We start from the raw sequence: 23,649 nt of genomic DNA, 5'->3' as shown, positions 1-23,649 counted from the left end.
CAGGATGGCACATCAATGCGAGCTGTGGCAAGACGGTTTGCTGTATCTCTCAGCGTAGTGTCCAGAGGGTGGAAGCATTACCAGGAGACAGGCCGGTACATCAGGAAACAGGTCAGTACATCAGGAGACGTGGATGGGGCTGTAGGAGAGCAACAACCCAGCAGGACAGCTACCTCAGCCCTTGTGCAAGGAGGAACAGGAGGAGCACTGCCAGAGCCCTGCAAAATGACCTCCAGCAGGATATATATATATATATATATATATATATATATATATATATATACATATACATATACATATATATATATATATATATATATATATATATATACATACATATATATACATATACATATATATACATATACATATATATACATATATATATACATATATACATACATATATATATATATATATATATATATATATATACAGTGGGGCAAAAAAGTATTTAGTCAGTCAGCAATAGTGCAAGTTCCACCACTTAAAAAGATGAGAGGCGTCTGTAATTTACATCATAGGTAGACCTCAACTATGGGAGACAAACTGAGGAAAAAAAATCCAGAAAATCACATTGTCTGTTTTTTAACATTTTATTTGCATATTATGGTGGAAAATAAGTATTTGGTCAGAAACAAAATTTCATCTCAATACTTTGTAATATATCCTTTGTTGGCAATGACAGAGGTCAAACGTTTTCTGTAAGTCTTCACAAGGTTGCCACACACTGTTGTTGGTATGTTGGCCCATTCCTCCATGCAGATCTCCTCTAGAGCAGTGATGTTTTTGGCTTTTCGCTTGGCAACACGGACTTTCAACTCCCTCCAAAGGTTTTCTATAGGGTTGAGATCTGGAGACTGGCTAGGCCACTCCAGGACCTTGAAATGCTTCTTACGAAGCCACTCCTTCGTTGCACTGGCGGTGTGCTTTGGATCATTGTCATGTTGAAAGACCCATCCACGTTTCATCTTCAATGCCCTTGCTGATGGAAGGAGGTTTGCACTCAAAATCTCACGATACATGGCCCCAATTCATTCTTTCATGTACCCGGATCAGTCGTCCTGGCCCCTTTGCAGAGAAACAGCCCCAAAGCATGATGTTTCCACCACCATGCTTTACAGTAGGTATGGTGTTTGATGGATGCAACTCAGTATTCTTTTTCCTCCAAACACGACAAGTTGTGTTTCTACCAAACAGTTCCAGTTTGGTTTCATCAGACCATAGGACATTCTCCCAAAACTCCTCTGGATCATCCAAATGCTCTCTAGCAAACTTCAGATGGGCCCGGACATGTACTGGCTTAAGCAGTGGGACACGTCTGGCACTGCAGGATCTGAGTCCATGGTGGCGTAGTGTGTTACTTATGGTAGGCCTTGTTACATTGGTCCCAGCTCTCTGCAGTTCATTCACTAGGTCCCCCCGCGTGGTTCTGGGATTTTTGCTCACCGTTCTTGTGATCATTCTGACCCCACAGGGTGGGATTTTGCGTGGAGCCCCAGATCGAGGGAGATTATCAGTGGTCTTGTATGTCTTCCATTTTCTAATTACTGCTCCCACAGTTGATTTCTTCACTCCAAGCTGGTTGGCTATTGCAGATTCAGTCTTCCCAGCCTGGTGCAGGGCTACAATTTTGTTTCTGGTGTCCTTTGACAGCTCTTTGGTCTTCACCATAGTGGAGTTTGGAGTCAGACTGTTTGAGGGTGTGCACAGGTGTCTTTTTATACTGATAACAAGTTTAAACAGGTGCCATTACTACAGGTAATGAGTGGAGGAAAGAGGAGACTTTTAAAGAAGAAGTTACAGGTCTGTGAGAGCCAGAAATCTTGATTGTTTGTTTCTGACCAAATACTTATTTTCCACCATAATATGCAAAAAAATGATAAAAAAACAGACAATGTGATTTTCTGGATTTTTTTTTCTCAGTTTGTCTCCCATAGTTGAAGTCTACCTATGATGTAAATTACAGACGCCTCTCATCTTTTTAAGTGGTGGAACTTGCACTATTGCTGACTGACTAAATACTTTTTTGCCCCACTGTATATATATATATATACACATATACACACATACACAGTGGTGTTCAAAAGTCCTGCATAGGATAGATTGATTTTTCAAGTTTTAAACATTTTCTGTTGAATATCTTTGATGCTAATATGACATATTATATATGGTTTTGTTCAGAATACAATTTTGCATTCTCTCCCTGTAATATTTTTAGCTTTTGAAGCAGTTTTGCCTGAAATTATTGCAACAATATGGGAATTGAGAGCAGAACTAAATACTGTACAGCTTCAGATCCAAAATTAGCCAATCACAGAGGAGGTTCTTGTGACCAATCATAACCTGGATATGGCAGCCAATCACATTGCATCACATCTGCTGCTTTGTTTGTTTTATCTGTTGGTCTATCTAGTGAATCATACTGTAGAGTTTTATGATGGGAGCCTTCAGATTTTTGTCAGCGGAGGATCGTGTGCGAGTTGTGGTGCTACATGAAGAGGGTTATACTGGCCCCCAGATCGCAAGGAAGGTCAGCTGTAATCAGAGTACAGTCGTAAGAATTTTGCAGAAACATAAGCAGCTTGGAATTACCCAGGACAGACCCATATATGGTCGGTCCAGAAAGTCAACTAAAAGGGAGGATAGAACACTGATACGAACATCCCTTGCCAATCGAAAGATCACCTCAGCTTCTGTGAGAATGGCAAGAAAAGTGCAATATTGAGGTAGCAACATCAACTGTTAGGAAGAGATGTTTGGAAGCAGGATTGAGAGGGTGCAAGGCCCAAAAGAAGCCATTGATGACAACCATACAAAGACAAAGGCGAAAACTGTAGGCATTGAAATATTTAAAATGGAGGAAGGATGAGTGGGAAAAAGTGCTATTTAGTGATGAAAGCATTTTGCATTTTAGGAAATGATGGCAAGTCTTATGTGAGAAGGTTCCCACATGAAGAGTACAAGCCAGAGTGTTTGAGCTCCTCTGTGAAACATCCTATGAAAGTAATGGTCTGGGGCTATATGGCAGCCAATGGTGTTGGAAGGCTTCATATTGTGGAGGGTATGGTTAATGCAAAAAAATACATAGGCATCCTTAATAAGAAAATGCTGCCTTCTGCTCAACACTCTGAATTAAATAAAAAAATAATAAATCCTAAAAAGTAAAATCTAAGTCTGTGTGAACTTGCTTTGGAAGTTAATGAACTTAGAAACCTGATCACCATTCTACACACTGTACTAGTGTAGGTATGGCTATGCTGTAAAAAAATTATCAAAAATGCACATACCATAACAATTTATACACTTGGGACATTCAAAAATGAGTATGGCATACAATGAGGGATTACAAAAACAAATGTTCCACCAGTTTTACTGTAAAGATGCAGAAGTATGAAACGTAGTCTTCTTCATGCCTGTGCAGGACTTTTGAACACGTGTGTGTGTGTGTGTGTGTGTGTGTGTGTGTGTGTGTGTGTGTGTGTGTGTGTGTGTGTATATATATATATATATATATATATATACACACACACACACATATACATACACACATACTATCTATTGAACCCGTTCTACGCCCGGATGGCGAGCATTTATATTGGTATATGGTCTCCATCCTGGCATGTGCTGCTCCATCCTGCGTCCCCATCCTGTCATGTGCTGCTCCATCCTGTGTCCCCATTCCTGTCATGTGCTGCTCCATTCTGCCATGTGCAGCTCCCATCCTGCACCCCCATCCTGCCATGTGCTGCACCCATCCTGCGCCCCCATTCTGCCATGTGCTGCTCCCATTCTGCGCCCCCATTCTGACATGTGCTGCTGCTGCCATCCTGCGCCCCCGTTCTGTCATGTGCTGCTCCCATCCTGCACCCCCGTTCTGTCATGTGCTGCGCCCATCCTGCGCCCCCATTCTGTCATGTGCTGCTCCCATTCTGCGCCCCCATTCTGACATGTGCTGCTGCTGCCATCCTGCGCCCCCGTTCTGTCATGTGCTGCTCCCATCCTGCACCCCCGTTCTGTCATGTGCTGCACCCATCCTGCGCCCCCATTCTGCCATGTGCTGCGCCCATCCTGCGCCCCCCTTCTGTCATGTGCTGCTCCCATTCTGCGCCCCCATTCTGACATGTGCTGCTGCTGCCATCCTGCGCCCCCGTTCTGTCATGTGCTGCTCCCATCCTGCACCCCCGTTCTGTCATGTGCTGCTCCCATCCTGCGCCCCCGTTCTGTCATGTGCTGCTCCCATCCTGCGCCCCCGTTCTGTCATGTGCTGCTCCCATCCTGCGCCACCGTTCTGTAATTTGCTGCTCCCATCCATATGCCCCATACGCTGCTCCATAAAGGTTTATGGCCCCCATAAGATGCTCCATATTATATGCCCCGTACACTGCTCCATAAAGGTTTATGGCCCCCATAAGATGCTCCATAGTATATGCCCCCGTACACTGCTCCATTATGGTTGATGGCCCCATAAGATGCTCCATAGTATATGCCCCCGTACACTGCTCCATTATGGTTGATGGCCCCATAAGATGCTCCACAGTATATGCCCCCGTACACTGCTCCATTATGGTTGATGGCCCCATAAGATGCTCCATATTATATGCCCCCGTACACTGCTCCATTATGGTTGATGGCCCCCATAAGATGCTCCATAGTATATGCCCCCGTACACTGCTCCATTATGGTTGATGGCCCCCATAAGATGCTCCATATTAAAATCGAATTATATGAAAACTAATAACAATTATTAATCTTATCAAAAGCCAAAATCAAAATCTCCAAAACTGATCCAAAATCACATCTATGAAGTACGAAGAAAATTACATTTGTTATAAGCCTTATCATTTGATTCAAGAGTCCTCCACAGAAGCTGCTCTGAAAGGGTTAAAAGCTGACGGGCCAGATCTGTCTGTAAAGATTGCGGAAATTGACAGACAGAAGCAGGTGAGCATAGGGGGTGAGCTGAAAACTCCATTATCACAGCTCATAAGTCTAAAGATGGCAATTTTAGGTTTTCAACAAATTATCGACAGAGGTAAATTTTGGTTTAGGAATTGGCTAAAAATGTAATTATATTATATGATGTGTAAATGAGTTATACAATGTATTATTTATTAATGTAATTATTTTATACAATATAATTCTGCAGTTATATATTAATATAGTATACAGTAAATACTGTAGCATATTTGTATAAGTAGAGATTATATTACCTATTTTTATATGTATAGTGAAAAATAATTAAAATTGAATCCAGTAATAATATTTAGAATTACATTAAATACATATTAAATATATACATATGTATAAGATATTTAAATTATTTTGGTTTTAAATAAATATGAAATTAACCTTCATCTTTTATTTTTCCTTAGAAATTTCATTTTAAAGCAGGAATTGAACAAAAAAACCTCTTACATGGATTTATGTCTTTATTTACACAGGAAATTAGAATAACTGCATGATATATATTTATATATTTAATATTTAAGAGAAATAATATATAACTAACAATCTAAAATGTGTTTATTGTAAGTTTTTTCTGTAACAATCTAAAACTTGTTTTCCTGTGCATGGTAATAATATTTCTTCTCCACTGCATGGCATGACATGTCACACCCCTGTTTCAATTTAGACCTGTAAGAAGAAACTTTAGAAGCCTCAACCTTTGCAAGTCAAATGGATTCAGGTTGGGTTCACACTTTGCGGTTTTTACCGCGGAACCGCCGCGATTTTGATGCCGCGCAGCAGTTTCCATAGCGTTTCCATTTACATGTAAACCCTATGGAAACCGCAAACCGCTGTGCACATGCTGCGGGAAAAACCGCGCAGAAACGCAGCGGTTTAAAACCCGCAGCATGTCACTTCTTTATGCAGAATCGCTGCGATTCTGCACCCATAGGAATGCATTGATCCGCTTACTTCCCGCATGGGGCTGTGCCCACCATGCGGGAAGTAAGCGGATAATGTGCGGTTCCTACCCGGGGTGGAGGAGAGGAGACTCTCCTCCAGGCCCTGGGAACCATATTTGGGGTGAAAAAAAGAATGAAAATAAAAAAATCATGATATACTCACCCTCTGAAGTCTCAGCGCTCCACGCGGCTGTCCGGTCAGAGTTGCTGTGCGACCAGGACCTGCGGTGACGTCGCGGTCACATGACCGTGACGTCACGAAGGGTCCTTCTCGCACAGCATCTTTGGAACCGGACCGCCGGGTGCAGCGTCGAGGAGATCCGGACATCAGAGGGTGAGTATAACCAATTTTTATTATTTTTAACATTACTATTGATGCTGCATATTGCTGCATATGCAGCATCAATAGTATAGGCGGAAACCCGCAGCGGAAACCACAGAACAAACCGCGATAAATCTGCAGGGAGAACCGCAGTTTTGCCCTGCAGATTTATCAAATCCGCTGCGGGAGAACCCGCAGAGGGACGCCGCAAAGTGTGAACATGGCCTAAGTTGCAGGCCCTGTACCAGATATAGCTGTAGAACAAATGCTCAAGTTTCTTATGGATGAGTCCTATCTATAGGTTAGAACATAGCGTTACTGTAGATAATGTGTATTTAGGGAATATCCAAAGAAATATTGAAATATTAAATGTAATAGTTTACAATGTGCATTAATAATTAGGATACAATATTTTGGGCTAATATACATGTATTCTTATTCTTTGTATGTGAAATATGTAGTTTCAACGTCTGTGTGTGTCACAGTGAGCGACAGATGACGGATGAGCGTATGAGCAGCTGCTAAGAGTGAAGTTAACGTAGGAGTAAATAATGTGGAATGTGCAAGAATGAAAGCGGCCTCATGGTGTTCTATGAAATATTTACTCAACATATATTTCTATATTTCTTTAGTAATTATTTCTTGATTTAGTTAATAGTGAATAAGCGCAATCACACATCAATATGGTTTATCAAAAAAATCTACATTTAGAATAATTTTTTCCAAATTATAATTTTATGGTATCTAGTGGTTTTTTTAATTAGATGGGTACACATCGTCAAACAAATATATGGCATAAGGCTGAAATGACAGTTATAAAATTAATTATTTTTAATTTTGGTTTTTACAAATTAATTTTTTCATAAAATATTTTTTGATATTAAGGGGGAAATGTGTTTTTGATCCTGATTACATCACCACATTTCATCAATACCTCTTCACACATTTTAATAAATAAGAAATATTAATAAGGTACTCTTGGGTGTAATAACATTAAGTATTATAAAAGTCATTTTTTCCCTAATGAAAGGTATTATATGCAAAGCTGCATAATTTCAATATTTTGGTAATCCAAGGTTATGACAACATTTAAATGATGAAAATATTAAGGAAATGTGTTATTGAGACATAACCTCTGCATTTATCATCAACATATAAAGCCCTTATTGTTATTCTCATTTTTAGTTTTCATTTTTTCTTAATTCATTTTTATTCTTAATTTTTTATTTTTATTTTTTATCTCAAGAAAAAAAAAATCAATATTCAATAAAGTAATGTCTATACAAGAATATTACTTTATTAAATATAATGATTATAAGGTTTCATTATAAGAGAAATGTTTCAATTCTTTCACTCATTTATTCATATATATTCTTATTTTGGTTCATGGCTATACATACTTACATATTATTGCTCTACAAAATATAGTTTATTAATAAAGTTTTAGTAATAAAGATGGAAACACTTGTTACATAAAAGACACTGACATCCATGGGTTCAAAAAGAAATTACACCTTTGACAATGTCCAATCACATGAAGAATATGGTTAATAATGTATTATCATTTATTATTTTATTTTTCAAAACAAGAAGCTATATTAATATTTTGATAATAATTATATGGATATTATCGATTGCTATGGTACGCTGTGATATTATAAGCGAGGTAAATTACCAGATTTGGTCTAGAATAGGGTATGAAGACTTCAATCAAGATACTGAAGTTACGTTAATAAAGACTTTTCATATGTCTAAATTCAATTCATTCTTAAAAGTTGAAAGAAAAAAAAAAACGTTATCCAGAAGTTCCGCAAAGGTAACAATGCTATGATTTCTGAATAATAATAGACTGTGTCAAATACAATTCGTTACCACTCACAACTACAGCATCCATCACTGACAACTATGAGTACAGTATCTAAACTGACGACCACAATTGGAAAAGGACAATGATCCTATGATCCTAAGATGAACTGTGTTATTATGTTTTTATCACGTTCCAGTGGTTTCCTATCACCTATAAGACTTCCATGAAAGCTGGTGAACAATCAGGTAATTGTCAGGACGCTACAACCCTGACATGTGTCCTGTGCACTAAGGACTGGTTATGGTGCTATGTTTAGCAAGGAAAAGTCAATGTAACCCTTGCTGTGCTGACCAAAGACGTCACACTTGTTCCAAGACCAATGCGGATGACATGGAAGGATTCTAGATAATTTCCAAGGCGAGCCAGTGTAAGTCCAGGTTTCTAAAGGTGACACTGCACAGATATTAACCCCTTCATGACCTTGGGATTTTCCGTTTTTCCGTGTTCGTTTTTCACTCCCCTCCTTCCTAGAGCCATCTTTTTTATTTTTCCGTCAATTTGGCCATGTGAGGGCTTAATAATTGCGGGACGAGTTGTACTTTTGAACGACGTCATTGGTTTTAGCATGTCGTGTACTAGAAAACGGGAAAAAAATTCCAAGTGCGGTGAAATTGCAAAAAAAGTGCAATCCCACACTTGTTTTTTGTTTGGCTTTTTTGCTAGGTTCACTAAATGCTAAAACTGACCTGCCATTATGATTCTCCAGGTCGGTCGAGTTCATAGACACCTAACATGACTAGGTTATTTTTTATCTAAGTGGTGAAAAAAAATTCCAAACTTTGCTTAAAAAAAAAAAAATTGCGCCATTTTCCGATACTCGTAGCGTCTCCATTTTTCGTGATCTGGGGTCGGTTGAGGGCTTATTTTTTGCGTGCCGAGCTGGCGTTTTTAATGATAGCATTTTGGTGCAGATACGTTCTTTTGATCGCCCGTTATTGCATTTTAATGCAATGTTGCGGCGACCAAAAAAACGTAATTCTGGCGTTTCGAATTTTTTTCTCACTACGCCGTTTAGCGATCAGGTTAATGCTTTTTTTTAATTGATAGATCGGGCGATTCTGAGCGCGGCGATACCAAATATGTGTAGATTTGATTTTTTTTTTTATTGATTTATTTAGATTGGGGCGAAAGGGGGGGGTGATTTAAACTTTTATATTTTTTTTCACATTTTTTAACTTTTTTTTTTTTTTTTACTTTTGCCATGCTTCAATAGCCTAGAAGCAGGCACAACTCGATCGCCTCTGCTACATAGCAGCGATCTGCTGATCGCTGCTATGTAGCAGAAATGGAGGTGTGCTGTGAGCGCCGACCACAGGGTGGCGCTCACAGCCACCGGTGATCAGTAACCATAGAGGTCTCTAGGACCTCTATGGTTACCATCCTGACGCATCGCCGACCCCGATCATGTGACGGGGGTCGGCGATGACGTCATTTCCGGACGCCTGGCCGGAAGTGGTAGTTAAATGCCGCTGTCTGCGTTTGACAGCGGCATTTAACTAGTTAATAGGTGCGGGCAGATCACGATTCTGCCCGCACCTATTACGGGCACATGTCAGCTGTTCAAATCAGCTGACATGTCCCGGCTTTGATGCGCGCTCACCGCTGGAGCCCGCATCAAAGCAGGGGATCTGACCTCGGACGTACTATCCCGTCCGAGGTCAGATAGGGGTTAAAGCTACATTTCATCTATGAACTTTGTTTTCTTATCAACATTTGAATTTATGGACTTTGACACATGACACACAGTCTCTACAAAATCTACATGCCATCATCTATTTCAAAAGAATTATAATAAAGATTGTTTTAAAAGAACCAAGAACAAGACATCAAGATGAAGACCAGATGATGATCAGACCTGAGATGCTTCAAATATATATAGGGAAGTATAATTATAGAATTTATATGAATATTAGTCACAGCTTACCATAACATGAATTTACATATCATTATATTATTGAGTACGTATAACATTATTATTATTTATATTATTATGAACATTAAATATTTTGCCAAAGAAGAAAAGAAAGAAAATCTAACATGTTTACTTTGATGGTTCCAATCAATGTCTGTCACCCTCAAAAGAGGGAATTGTTAAATATTAATTATTAATTGAATTATTCTTATTCTGTACTGAGCACATTGCTTCTTGCTGACATTACAAAGAGCTATTTCTGTGTAGCTCAGAGTATAAGTCAACACCATATATAAAGGGAACACTTGGTCTGTGGGACATATAAATGACGTCTTAGGAGGGTGTGGGGCTTGTCACGTGGGATCTGTCACCTCCTGCCTTCACCATCATTCTCCATGGACGTCAGACAAGTCACACAAGGAAGGAACAGCTGATAGCCATAATGACTTCAGACAGACGGTTTTTACCATTCAGAACATTGGGAAAGATTAGTAACAAGTGCTGATATTTACACATGGACAATCTGTTTGTAACTATTTCATCTATTTTTATGTTTTGCTGCAATGTGGTTTTCCTGTGGACAATTCAATAAACCAGTATATTTTTTATGAGAATATCATGACATTTTTCTTTAAGAGTAAGCACCTGGTGAATAGTCCTGATTAAATAAATGTGCAAAATAATCATATTTAACAGTAACATTTTCGGGCACGTGACATTTTTTTTATCGCTTTTTATTCCAATTTTTGTGAGGCAGTATGACCAAAAACCAGCTATTCATGAATTTCTTTGGAGGGGGGGGGGGGGAGGGAGGGGGGCATTTATACCATTCCGCGTTTGGTAAAATGAATAAAGCAGTTTTATTCTTCGGGTCAGTACGATTACAGCCATACCTCATTTAGATAATTTTTTTATGTTTTGGCACTTTTATACGATAAAAACTATTTTAGAGAAAAAAAGAATTATTTTTGCATCGCTTTATTCTGAGTACTACAACTTTTATTTTTTCACTGATGACGCTGTATGGCGGCTCGTTTTTCGCGGTACATGATGACATTTTCAGCGGTACCATGGTTATTTATATCTGTCTTTTTGATTGCGTGCTATTCCACTTTTTGTTTGGCGGTATGATAAGGGTTGTTTTGCCTCTTTTTATTTTACGGTGTTCACTGAAGGGGTTAACTAGTGGGACAGTTTTAGGCTGCCGTCACACTCAGCGTAAGACAATACGGTCTGTATATTACGGCCGCAATACGCTGAAAAGTCCCCAAAATAGTGGTCCGTAGCTCCTCCGTAGGCAGGGTGTTTCAGCGTTTTTTGCGCATGGCATGCCAGTAGACACATATATGTATATATATTAATATTTCATACAGCGCTAGATAGCTTTAAAGCCGGTAATTCAATTACCGGCTTTTGCTATCTCCTTCCTAAAACCCGACATGATATGAGACCTGGTTTACATACAGTAAACCATCTCATATCCCCATTTTTTTTGCATATTCCACACTACTAATGTTAGTAGTGTGTATATGCAAAATTTGGCCGTTCTAGCTATTAAATTAAAGGGTTAAATGGCGGGAAAAAAATGGCGTGGTCTCCCGCGCAATTTTCTCCGCCAGAGTAGTAAAGCCAGTGACTGAGGGCAGATATTAATAGCCTGGAGAGGGTCCACGGTTATTGGCCCCCCCCTGGCTAAAAACACCTCCCTCCAGCCACCCCAGAAAAGGCACATCTGGAAGATGCGCCTATTCTGGCACTTGGCCACTCTCTTCCCATTCCCGTATAGCGGTGGGATATGGGGTAATGAAGGGTTAATGCCACCTTGCTATTGTAAGGTGACATTAAGCCAAATTAATAATGGAGAGGCGTCAATTATGACACCTATCCATTATTAATCCAATACTAGTAAAGGGTTAAAAAAAAAAACAGTATTAAAAATTATTTTATTGAAATAAAAACAAAGGTTGTTGTAATAATTTATTCTACGCTCAATCCTTCTGAAGACCCTCGCTCTGTAACAAAGAAAAAATAATAAACCAACAATATACATACCTTCCGAAGATCTGTAAGGTCCCACGATATAAATCCATCTGAAGGGGTTAAAACATTTTGCAGCCATGAGCTCTGCTAATGCAGCGCTGCTCCTGCCTGCAAAACCCCGGAGAATGAAGGTAAAGTAGGTCAATGACCTATATTTACCTTCATTTGCGGTGAGGTGACCTCTGCTGGTTGTTCCTCGAGCCTGGGAGCTTTCTAGGAAAGCCATTTTCTACGGCCGCAGCAAGCTGTATAATACAGATCAGTAAAATACGGCAGATAGGAGCAGGGGCATAGAGAAGCATTGGGCCGTGTGTAATGCGTGTTTTACGGACGTATTTTATGCGCTCATACGTTCGTAAAACTCGCTAGTGTGACGCCGGCCTTATAGGTCGGGTCGTTACGGATGCAGCGATACAAAATATGTGTACTTTTATTGTTGTTTTTTTTATTTAGATAAAGGAATGTATTTATTGGAACAATTTTTTTTATTTATTTAGGACTTTTTTTTATAATTTTTTTTTTTTTTTTACACATGTAAATATTTGTTTGTTTTTTTACTTTGCCCCAGGGGGGACATCACAGTAAAGTGACAGATCGCTGAACTGACACTTTGCTGTGCACTGTATCAGATCAGCGATCACACAGACACAGCAGGGAGGCTTCCCTGCGCCTGCTCTAAGCAGGCGCTTGTAAGCCACCTCCCTGCAGGACCCAGATGCAGCCCCGCGGCCATTTTGGATACGGGGCCTGCGGAGGAGACGCTCGGTACAAGGTGAGCACATCGCCTTGTACCGAGGGTTTCAGGGAAGCCCGCAGGGAGCCCCCTCCCTGCGCGATGCTTGCCTATGCCCCCGGACAGCTGCGATCATGTTTGATCGAGTGTGCCGGGGGTTAATGTGCCAGGTGCGATCCGTGACTGCTCCTGGCACATAGTGCCGGATGTCAGCTGCCATAGTCAGCTGATCGCGCTGGAAGTACTATCCCGTCACTGGGAATTAAGTCCCAGGTCACCTTGACGGGATAGTACGTCTAATGGGATGAAGGGGTTAAGATAGATTGGAGGGGCGCGAGAGTGTTATAGGAGAGGGCACACAGCAGGAGGTTGTCAAGACGGGAGATGATGAGGGCATGCATTAGAGTTTTTGCAGATTCTAGGTTGAGGAATGTACGGATTCGGGAGATGTTTTTGAGTTGAAGTCGGCAGGAGGTGGAAAGGGCCTGGATATGTGGTTTGAAGGAGAGATCAGAGTCAAGGATTACCCCGAGACAGCGAGCTTGTGGGACTGGGGAGAGTCGATTGAGATGGGGGAAAGATGATTAATTCTATTTTGTCATTGTTAAGTTTTGGAAATCTAGCAGAGAAGAAGGATGAAATAGCGGACAGACATTGTGAGATTTTGGTTAGTAGGGAGGTGATATCTGGTCCAGAGAGGTAATTTGTGTGTCATCAGCATAGAGGTGATACTGCAAGCCGTGACATTCTGTCAGCTGTCCCAGTCCGAAGGTGTAAATGGAGAAGAGCAGGGGCCCTAGGACTGAACCTTGCAGGATTCTGACAGATAGGGGGCGAGGTAAGGAGGTGGTGTGTGATTGGGAGACACTGAATGTCTGGTCTTTTAGGTATGATGCGATCCAGGATAGGGCCAAGTCTGTGATGCCAAGAGATGAGAGGGGTAATAGGGAGTGGTCCACTTTGTCAAAGGCAGAGGACAGGTCCAGAAGGACAGAGTTGTGTCACTTGGCTTTGGCAGTCAGCAGGTCATTAATGACTTTAGTTTGGGCAGTTTCAGTAGAGTGATGCGGCCGAAAGCCAGATTGTAAGCAGTTGAAGAGGGAGCAGGAAGAGAGGTGGGAGGACAGTTCAAAATGGACATGTTGTTCCAGTAGTTTTGAGGCAAAGGGGAGAAGTGATATTGGGCAATAGCTAGATAGAAAGGATGGTTCAAGAGAGAAGTTTTTGAGGACAGGTGTGATTGAGGCATGTTTGAAGCATGAGGGGAAAACACCAGATGTTATTGATAGGCTGAAGAGATGGGTTAGAGTTGGGATGAAGACTGTGGTGTGGTTTGGGATGAAATGGGATGGGATTGAGTCAAGTGCACTGGTGAGATGTGAACTTGAGAGTAGGGTGGAAAGTTGGTCTTCTATAATGGTGGAGAAGCTGGTTTTGGAGGAGGAGGGCTGAGTAGTTAGGAATAGGGGTTGTGGGGGGTTGTAGGCCAAAGCTCTCTCTAATGTTATCAATCTTCTGTTTGAAGAATGAATCACAGAGATGCCATTGCAATTGACATATGTACATAACTTAGGATATGCAGATAATGCAGAATACATTACAAAGGATACACAGACACTGTATACTGCAGAATGCATCACAGAACCAGTGACTGCTGAATACATCACACAAGAGACACTGACTGCTGAATACATTTCACAAGAGACACAGCAGCTTTGAATTCATCAAAGGAAAAAGAGAGATGAGATGGGTGAGCAGAGCGTGCTACCTCAGCCGTCAAAAATCGCCATGATACTGGCAATGGCCAGCGTCAGGACATTCAGTAGTGAACGCTGTGTGAGAGTGTAGCCTAGGAAAGAATTTAACAGCTGTTAGCTGGAAAAATGGGGCCAGCAGAACTGCGGTCCTCGGGAATCTGCCCATAAATGGCCAGTGGGCCAGATTTCCCACCCTTATTTTAGAACATGGAGATTGTATACATTATGTACTCACTTGTGACCATTTAGGGCAGCATGATGTAAAGGAGTGTATCCTGAGCTGTCAACACAATTCACATTGGGCCCACGCCAGATACTGGAAAAAAAAAAAAAAAAAAGAATGTTACCATAAATTTGACAAAACAAGGAAATTATATTTGAACATATACACAGTGATCAAAATTACTATGCAAATGCTGTTTTTCTCTGATTCTCAAAACAATGTTGAAAAAAACCGTTAGAGTATAAATCACATTTTATTGGACAAACCTCCTAATAAAAGTACCGTATATACTAGAGTATAAGCCGACCCCCCTAATTTTGCCACAAAAAACTGGAAAAACTTAATGACTCGAGTATAAGCCTAGGGTAAAAAAATGCAGCAGCTACTGGTAAATTTCAAAAATATAATGCTCCATAAAGTTCATGATGGGCCCATATAATGCTCCATACAGTTAATGGTGGGCCCATATAATGCTCCATAAAGTTGATGATGGGCCCATATAATGCTCCATACAGTTGATGATGGGCCCATGTAATTCTCCATAAAGTTGATGATGTGCCCATAAGATGCTCCATAGAAAAATATGCCCCATGTAATGCTGCATACAGTTCATTATGGCCCCATAAGACGCTCCATATAAAAATGTGCCCCTTGTAATGCTGCATACAGTTCATTATGGCCCCATAAGATGCTCCATTTAAAACTGTGCCATATAGAATGCTCCATACATTTCATTATTGCCCCATAGATGCTCCATATAAAGCTGTGCCATATAGAATGCTCCATACAATTCATTATTGCCCCATAAGATGATCCATATATAGCTGTGCCATATAGAATGCTCCATACATTTCATTATTGCCCCATAAGATGATCCATATATAGCGTTGCCACATGTAATGCTTCTGCAATAAAAAAAAATAATAAAAAAAAGACACTCACCTCTCCTTGCTTGCTGCCCACTGCTCCTCAGCGTCCCGTCTCTCCGCACTGATTGTTCAGGCAGAGGGCGGCGCGCACACTAATACGTCATCGCGTCCTCTGACCTGCACAGTCACTGCAAGAGGACGGGAAGACGGAGCGGCGCCCGGCGGGTGGAACGCGGACAGGTGACTATGAAATACTCACCTGCTCCGGCGTGGTCCCTGGCAGCTTCTCCCGGACAGATGGTCTCCGGCGCCTGCAGCTTCTTCCTGTAGTAAGCGGTCACGTCGGACCACTCATTACAGGAATGAATATGCGGCTCCACCCCTATGGGAGTGGAGTCCATATTCATTACTTTAATGAGCGGTCCCACGTGACCGCTGAACAGAGGAAGAACTGCGGCACCCAGAGACCATGGGACAGGCAGGGACAGCGACGGGACTAGGTGAGTATATGACAGTCCTCTCTCCCCCTCACCCACCAACCCCACTCATGACTCGAGTATAAGCCGAGAGGGGACTTTCAGCCCAAAAATTTGGGCTGAAAATTTCGGCTTATACTCGAGTATATTCATGGTAGTTTTTTTTTTTTAAACCAGAAAAAAATAAAAATGCACAGTTCCAGATTATTATATACAACAGTTTTCAAGCATTTTATAGATTGTAAAGCTCTGAAAATGGTTATTTGTTGAATTAGCAGCATTAAAAGAGCACATTTACTAAAATCAACAGCTTTTTTAATTAAAAAAATCTTCAAGTTACCGTACATATTAACATACAACCCCTTTTTGATATCACCTTCACAATTCTTGCATCCATTGAACGTGTGATTTTTTGGATACTTTCAGCTTGAATTTCTCTGCAGAACTGTCTCCAGAACTGCTGTTTTGATGTGAACTGCCTCCCACCCTCCTAGATCTTTTGCTTGAGGATATGCCAAAGGCTCTCAATGGAGTTGTGGTCAGGGGAGGATTATGATCATGCCATAAGTACAGTGATCATGCTTAACCCCTTTCATGACCTTGGGATTTTTCGTTTTTCCGTGTTCGTTTTTCACTCCCCTCCTTCCCAGAGCCATAACTTTTTTATTTTTCTGTCAATTTGGCCATGTGAGGGCTTATTTTTTTGCGGGTCGAGATGTACTTTTGAACGACATCATTGGTTTTAGCATGTCGTGTACTAGAAAACGGGGAAAAAATTCCAAGTGCGGTGAAATTGCATAAAAGTGCAGTCCCACACTTGTTTTTTGTTTGGCTTTTTTGCTAGGTTCACTAAATGCTAAAACTGACCTGCCATTATGATTCTCCAGGTCAGTACGAGTTCATAGACACCTAACATGACTAGGTTATTTTTTACCTAAGTGGTGAAAAAAAATTCCAAACTTTGCTAAAAAAAATAAAAAATTGCGCCATTTTCCGATACTTGTAGCGTCTCCATTTTTCATGATCTGGGGTCGGTTGAGGGCTTAATTTTTGCGTGCCGAGATTACATTTTTAATGATAGCATTTTGGTGCAGATACGTTCTTTTGCTCGCCCGTTATTGCATTTTAATACAATGTCGCGGCGACCAAAAAAAAGTAATTCTAACATAGTAACATAGTTAGTAAGGCCAAAAAAAGACATTTGTCCATCCAGTTCAGCCTATATTCCATCATAATAAATCCCCAGATCTACGTCCTTCTACAGAACCTAATAATTGTATGATACAATATTGTTCTGCTCCAGGAAGACATCCAGGCCTCTCTTGAACCCCTCGACTGAGTTCGCCATCACCACCTCCTCAGGCAAGCAATTCCAGATTCTCACCGCCCTAACAGTAAAGAATCCTCTTCTATGTTGGTGGAAAAACCTTCTCTCCTCCAGACGCAAAGAATGCCCCCTTGTGCCTGTCACCTTCCTTGGTATAAACAGATCCTCAGCAAGATATTTGTATTGTCCCCTTATATACTTATACATGGTTATTAGATCGCCCCTCAGTCGTCTTTTTTCTACACTAAATAATCCTAATTTCGCTAGTCTCCCATCCCCTTTATTAATTTGCAAATTAAATTTGGTGTTTCGAATTTTTTTCTCGCTACGCTGTTTAGCAATCAGGTTAATGCTTTTTTTTAAATGATAGATCAGGCGATTCTGAACGCGGCGATACCAAATATGTGTAGATTTGATTTTTTTATTGATTTATTTTGATTGGGGCGAAAGGGGGGTGATTTAAACTTTTATATTTTTTTTATTTTTTTCACATTATTTTTAACTTTTTTTTTTTTTTTTACTTTTGCCATGCTTCAATAGCCTCCATGGGAGGCTAGAAGCAGGCACAGCACGATCGGCTCTGCTACATAGCAGCGATCTGCTGTTCGCTGCTATGTAGCAGAAAATCAGGTGTGTCGGGGATCAGTAACCATAGAGGTCTCAAGGACCTCTATGGTTACAATGTAGAAGCATCGCCGACCTCCGATCATGTGACGGGGGTCGGCGATGCCGTCATTTCCGGCCGGCCGGATGCGGTAGTTAAATGCCGCTGTCTGCGTTTGACAGCAGCATTTAACTAGTTAATAGGCGCGGGCAGATCGCGATTCTGCCCGCGCCTATTACGGGCACATGTCAGCTGTTCAAAACAGCTGACATGTCCCGGCTTTGATGCGGGCTCACCGCCGGAGCCCGCATCAAAGCAGGGCTTCTGACCTCGGACGTACTATCCTGTCCGAGGTCAGAAAGGGGTTAAACCCTTTACCACCTTAGATGTATAGTTACATCTAAGGTGGCCTCCCCGTTTGCTGTGGGCTCAGGTGATTTTCTGGGAAATGTCAGCTGCTTTAATTAGCTGACATGTGCCCCTAACAGCCCCTAATCGCAATTCCACCAGCGGCTAACATGTTAAATGCCGCTGTCAGTATCTGATGTGGTTGTCATTGCCAGATAGCTATGAGCACTGCCCAGTGGTCGACGCTCCTAGTAAGTGAGCATTTCTGCTACACAGAGCAGGGCTAAAGCCTGCTCTGTGTAGCATTGGCGATCGGATGATCGCAGCTTCTAGTCTCCCTTGGAGACTATTGAAGCATGTAAAAAACATTTTAAACAAATATTAAAAAAAATAAAATATGTAAAAGTTAAAATTACCCCCTATTGAAAATAAAAGAATAAAAACAAGTTAAGAAAATACACATATTTGGTATTACCGGGTGCAGAATCGCCTGATCTACCAATATATATACTCTGTATATATCAGAACTGTCTCTAGAGCTGCTGTTTTGATGTGAGCTGCCTACCTCCCACTCTCAAAGATCTTTTGCTTGAAAATACTCCAAAGGTTTTCACTGGAGTTGTGGTCAGGGGAGGATTATGATCATGCCATAAGTACACAGATCACACTTAACCCCCTGACCACCTTAGACATATAGTTGAGTCGAAGGTGGCCTCATCGTTTGCTGCGGGCTCTGGCGATGAGCATGCAACTTTTCCAACACGTCAGCTGATTTTGTCAGCTGACATGTGCCCCTAACAGCCGCGAGTGGAATCACGATCCATCTACAGCTGTTAACATGTTAAATACCGCCCCACCCCCATGACTGGAAAAAAAAAAAAAAAAACATTTTCTCCCCACTGCATTTGGCTACGTGCAGGAGCCAGGCAACACTGTTAACCTGCAAATTAACCCCATATCTGCAGGTTAACAGTGGTGATAGGTTCCCTTTAACCCCTTAGCGACCGCCGATACGCCTTTTAACAGCGGCAGTTAAGGGTACTTAAACCACAGCGCCGTTAATTAACGGCGCTGTGGAAAAAGTGAACAGCGCCCCACAGAGTCGGATTTTCCCTGGGGTCTTGGTTGCCGGGGGTAGCCGAGACCCCAGAGAACATGATTTGGGTTGTTTTTTTTACGGACCCCGGGTTGCGATCACCGGTAATTGACAGTTTACCGGCGGTCGCAAAAAAAAAGCGATGTGTAATTCTCTGTCCTCTGATGTGATCGCACATCAGAGGACAGAGAAATAGGGGGATTCGGGGACCCTATCATACTTACCGGTGTCCCTGGGTCCTCCTGCATCCCCTCCTGCCCGCCGGCTTCTTCATTCAGTAAGAAAATGGCGGGCGCATGCGCAGTGTGCCCGCCATGATCTGCCAGCCGGCAGCTAGAGGAGTTGGGGCTAAATTTAGGGTTAGGGTTGGGGCTAAATTTAGGGTTGGGGTTAGGCTTTTTTCACACTTGCGTCGGTACGGGGCCGTCGCACTGCGTCGGCCCGACATACTGACGCACGTTGTGAAAATTGTGCACAACGTGGGCAGCAGATGCAGTTTTTCAACGCATCCGCTGCCCAGTCTATGTCCTGGGGAGGGGGCGGAGTTACGGCCACGAATGCGCAGTCGGAAATGGTGGACGCGACGTCCAAAAAAAGAATTACATTGATCTTTTTTTTTTTTGAGACGACGGTCCGCCAAAACACAACGGATCCAGTGCACGACGGACGCGACGTGTGGCCATTCGTCACGACCCGTCGGCAATACAAGTCTATGGGCAATAAATGCATCCTGCGAGCACATTTGCAGGATCCGTTTTTTGTCCAAAACGACGGATTGCGACGGATGCCACACGACACAAGTGTGAAAGTAGCCTTAGGGCTAGGGTTAGAGTTGGGGCTACAGTTAGGGCTAGGGTTAAGGCTAAAGTTAGGGCTAGGGTTGCGGCTAAAGTTAGGGCTAGGGTTTGGATTAGGGTTGGTGTTAGGGTTGGCATTAGGGTTAGGTTTGGGATTAGGGTTAACTTGGGGGCTAAAAAATCTTTTTTGTGGAAAAAAAAATATTTTTTATTTTCACGACTCTGCATTATAAACTTCTGTGAAGCACTTGGGCATTCAAAGTTCTCACCACACATCTAGATAAGTTCCTTGGAGGGTCTAGTTTCCAAAATGGGGTCACTTGTGGGGGATTTCTACTGTTTAGGTACATCAGGGGCTCGGCAAACGCAACATAACGCCTTCAGACCATTCTATCAAAGTCTGCATTCCAAAACGGCGCTCCTTCCCTTCCGAGCTCTGCCATGCGCCCAAACAGTGGTTTCCCCCACATATGGGGTATCAGCCTACTCAGCATAAATTACACAATAAATTTTGGGGTTCAATTTCTCCTGTTAGACCTTGTGAAAGTAAAAATTTGGGGGTGAAAAGGTCATTTTTGTGGAAAAAATATGATTTTTTTTATTTTCATGGCTCTACATTATAAACTTCTGTGAAGCAGTTGGGGGTACATAGTGCTCACCACACATCTAGATAAGCTCTAGTTCTAGTTTCCAAAATGGGGTCACTTGTGGGGGGTTTCTACTGTTTAGGCACATCAGGAGCTCTGCAAATGCATCATGACGCCTGCAGACCATCCCATCAAAGTCTGCATTCCAAGCGGCGCTCCTTCCCTTCCGAGCCCCGATGGGTGCCCAAACAGGGCCCCCCCCCACATATGGGGTATCAGCAAACTCAGGACAAACTGGTCAACAGATTTTGGGTTCCAATATCTCCTGTTACCATTGAGAAAATAAAAAATCATTTTTGAGGGAAATATTTTTTTGTTAAGGAGTTACAAGGGTTAAAAGTTGACCAGCAATTTCTCATTTTTACAACACCAATATTTTTTAGGGACCACATCACATTTGAAATCATTTTGAGGGGTCCATATGATAGAAAATACCCAAGTGTGACACCATTCTAAAAACTGCTCCCCTCAAGGTGCTCAAAACCACATTCAAGAAGTTATTAACCCTTCAGGTGTTTTACAGGAACTGGAAAAAAAAAAAAAAAAAACAATTAACTTTTTTTCACAAAAAATTTACTTCAGCTCCAATTTGTTTTATTTTCCCAAGGGTAGGAAAAGAAATTAGACCCCAAAAGTTGTTGTGCCATTTATTCTGAGTATGCCGATACCCCCCATGTGGGGGTAAACCACTGTTCGTGCGCACGGCAGAGCTCGGAAGGGAAGGAGCGCCGTTTGACTTTTCAATGCAAAATTGACTGGAATTGAGATGGGACGCCATTTTGCGTTTGGAGAGCCCCTGATGTGCCTAAACATTGAAACTCCCCACAAGTGACACCATTTTGGAAAGTAGACCCCCTAAGGAACTTATCTAGATGTGTTTTGACAGCTTTAAAAACATAAAAACATTTTTTTTTTCACAAAAATTATATTTTAGCCCCAGTTTTGTATTTTCCCAAGGGTAACAGGATAAATTCGACCCCAAAAGTTGTTGTCCAATTTGTCCTGAGTACGCTGATACCCCAGATGTGGTGAAGAACCACCGTTTGGGCGCATAACAGAGCTCGGAAGGGAAGGAGCGCCATTTGGAATGCAAACTTAGATGGATTGGTCTGCAGGCGTCACGTTGCATTTGCAGAGCCCCTGATGCACCTAAACAGTAGAAACCCCCCACAAGTGACACCATTTTGGAAACTAGACCCCCCAAGGAACTTATCTAGATGTGTTTTGACAGCATTGAACCCCCAAGTGTTTCACTACAGTTTATAACGCAGAGTCGTGAAAATAAAAAAAAAACTTATTTTCCCAAGGGTAACAAGAGAAAGTGGACCCCAATAGTTGTTGTCCAATTTGTCTTGAGCATGCTGATACCCCATATGTTGGGGTAAACCCCTGTTTGGGCGCACGGGAGAGCTCGGAAGGGAAGGAGCACTGTTTTACTTTTTCAACGCAGAATTGGCTGGAATTGAGATCGGACACCATGTCGCGTTTGGTGAGCCCTGATGTGCCTAAACAGTGGAAACCCCCAATTCTAACTGAAACCCTAACCCCAACAAACCCCTAACCCTAATCCCAACCATAACCCTAACCACCCTGACACACCCCTAACCCTAATCCCAACCGTAAATGTAACCCTAACTTTAGCCCCAACCCTAACTTTAGCCCCAACCTTAAAGGGACTCTGTCACCTGAATTTGGAGGGAACAATTTTCAGCCATAGAGGCGGGGTTTTCGGGTGTTTGATTCACCCTTTCCTTACCCTCTGGCTGCATGCTGGCTGCAATATTGGATTGAAGTTCATTCTCTGTCCTCCATAGTACACGCCTGCGCACGGCATTGCCTTGTGCAGGCATGTACTACGGAGGACAGAGAATGAACTTCAATCCAATATTGCAGCCAGCGGGTAAGGAAAGGGTGAATCAAACACCCGAAAACCCCGCCTCTATGGCTGAAAATTGTTCCCTCCAAATTCAGGTGACAGTCCCTTTAACTTTAGCCCCAACCCTAACCCTAGTCCCAACCCTAATCCTAGCCCTAACCCTAGCCCCAACCCTAACCCTAATGGGAAAATGGAAATATGCTTCCCTAAGTAAGGGGGTGATGAAGGGGGGTTTGATTTACTTTTATAGTGGGTTTTTTAGCGGATTTTTATGATTGGCAGCCGTCACACACTAAAAGATGCTTTTTATTGCAAAAAATATTTTTTGCGTTACCACATTTTGAGACCTATAATTTTTCCATATTTTGGTCCACAGAGTCATGTGAGGTCTTGTTTTTTGCGGGACGAGTTAACGTTTTTATTGGTAACATTTTCGGGCACGTGACATTTTTTGATCGCTTTTAATTCCGATATTTGTGAGGCAGAATGACCAAAAACCAGCTATTCATGAATTTCTTTTTGGGGGGGTGTTTATACCGTTCCGCGTTTGGTAAAATGGATAAAGCAGTTTTATTCTCCGGGTCAGCACGTTTACAGCGATACCTCATTTATATCATTTTTTTATGTTTTGGTGCTTTTTATACGATAACTATTTTATAGAAAAAATAATTATTTTTGCATCGCTTTATTCTGAGGACTAACTTTTTTATTTTTTCGATGATGCTGTATGGCGGTTCGTTTTTTGCGGGACAAGATGACTTTTTCAGCGGTACCATGGTTATTTATATCGGTCTTTTTGATCGTGTGTTATTCAACAACTAGGGGTTAACTAGTGGGACAGTT

General features: G+C 41.8%; 1 protein-coding gene across 7 annotated transcripts in view; it reads right to left on the bottom strand.

Annotated features, from left to right (window-relative positions):
* The window catches only part of ANKS1A (ankyrin repeat and sterile alpha motif domain containing 1A), a 322,349-nt gene that overhangs the window by 278,464 nt on the left and 20,236 nt on the right, over positions 1-23,649 (bottom strand). For all 7 annotated transcript variants that reach the window (XM_069756609.1, XM_069756607.1, XM_069756606.1 and 4 more), the window contains exon 2: positions 14,779-14,859. In XM_069756609.1, coding sequence (XP_069612710.1) covers positions 14,779-14,859 — 81 coding nt within the window. The remainder of the gene's footprint in view (positions 1-14,778; positions 14,860-23,649) is intronic.

This window comes from Ranitomeya imitator, chromosome 3 (assembly GCF_032444005.1).
Source record: "Ranitomeya imitator isolate aRanImi1 chromosome 3, aRanImi1.pri, whole genome shotgun sequence".
Taxonomy (NCBI): Eukaryota; Metazoa; Chordata; class Amphibia; order Anura; family Dendrobatidae; genus Ranitomeya; species Ranitomeya imitator.
Note: the sequence above shows the minus strand (reverse complement) of the source record. Positions and strands in the feature narration are given on the sequence as shown.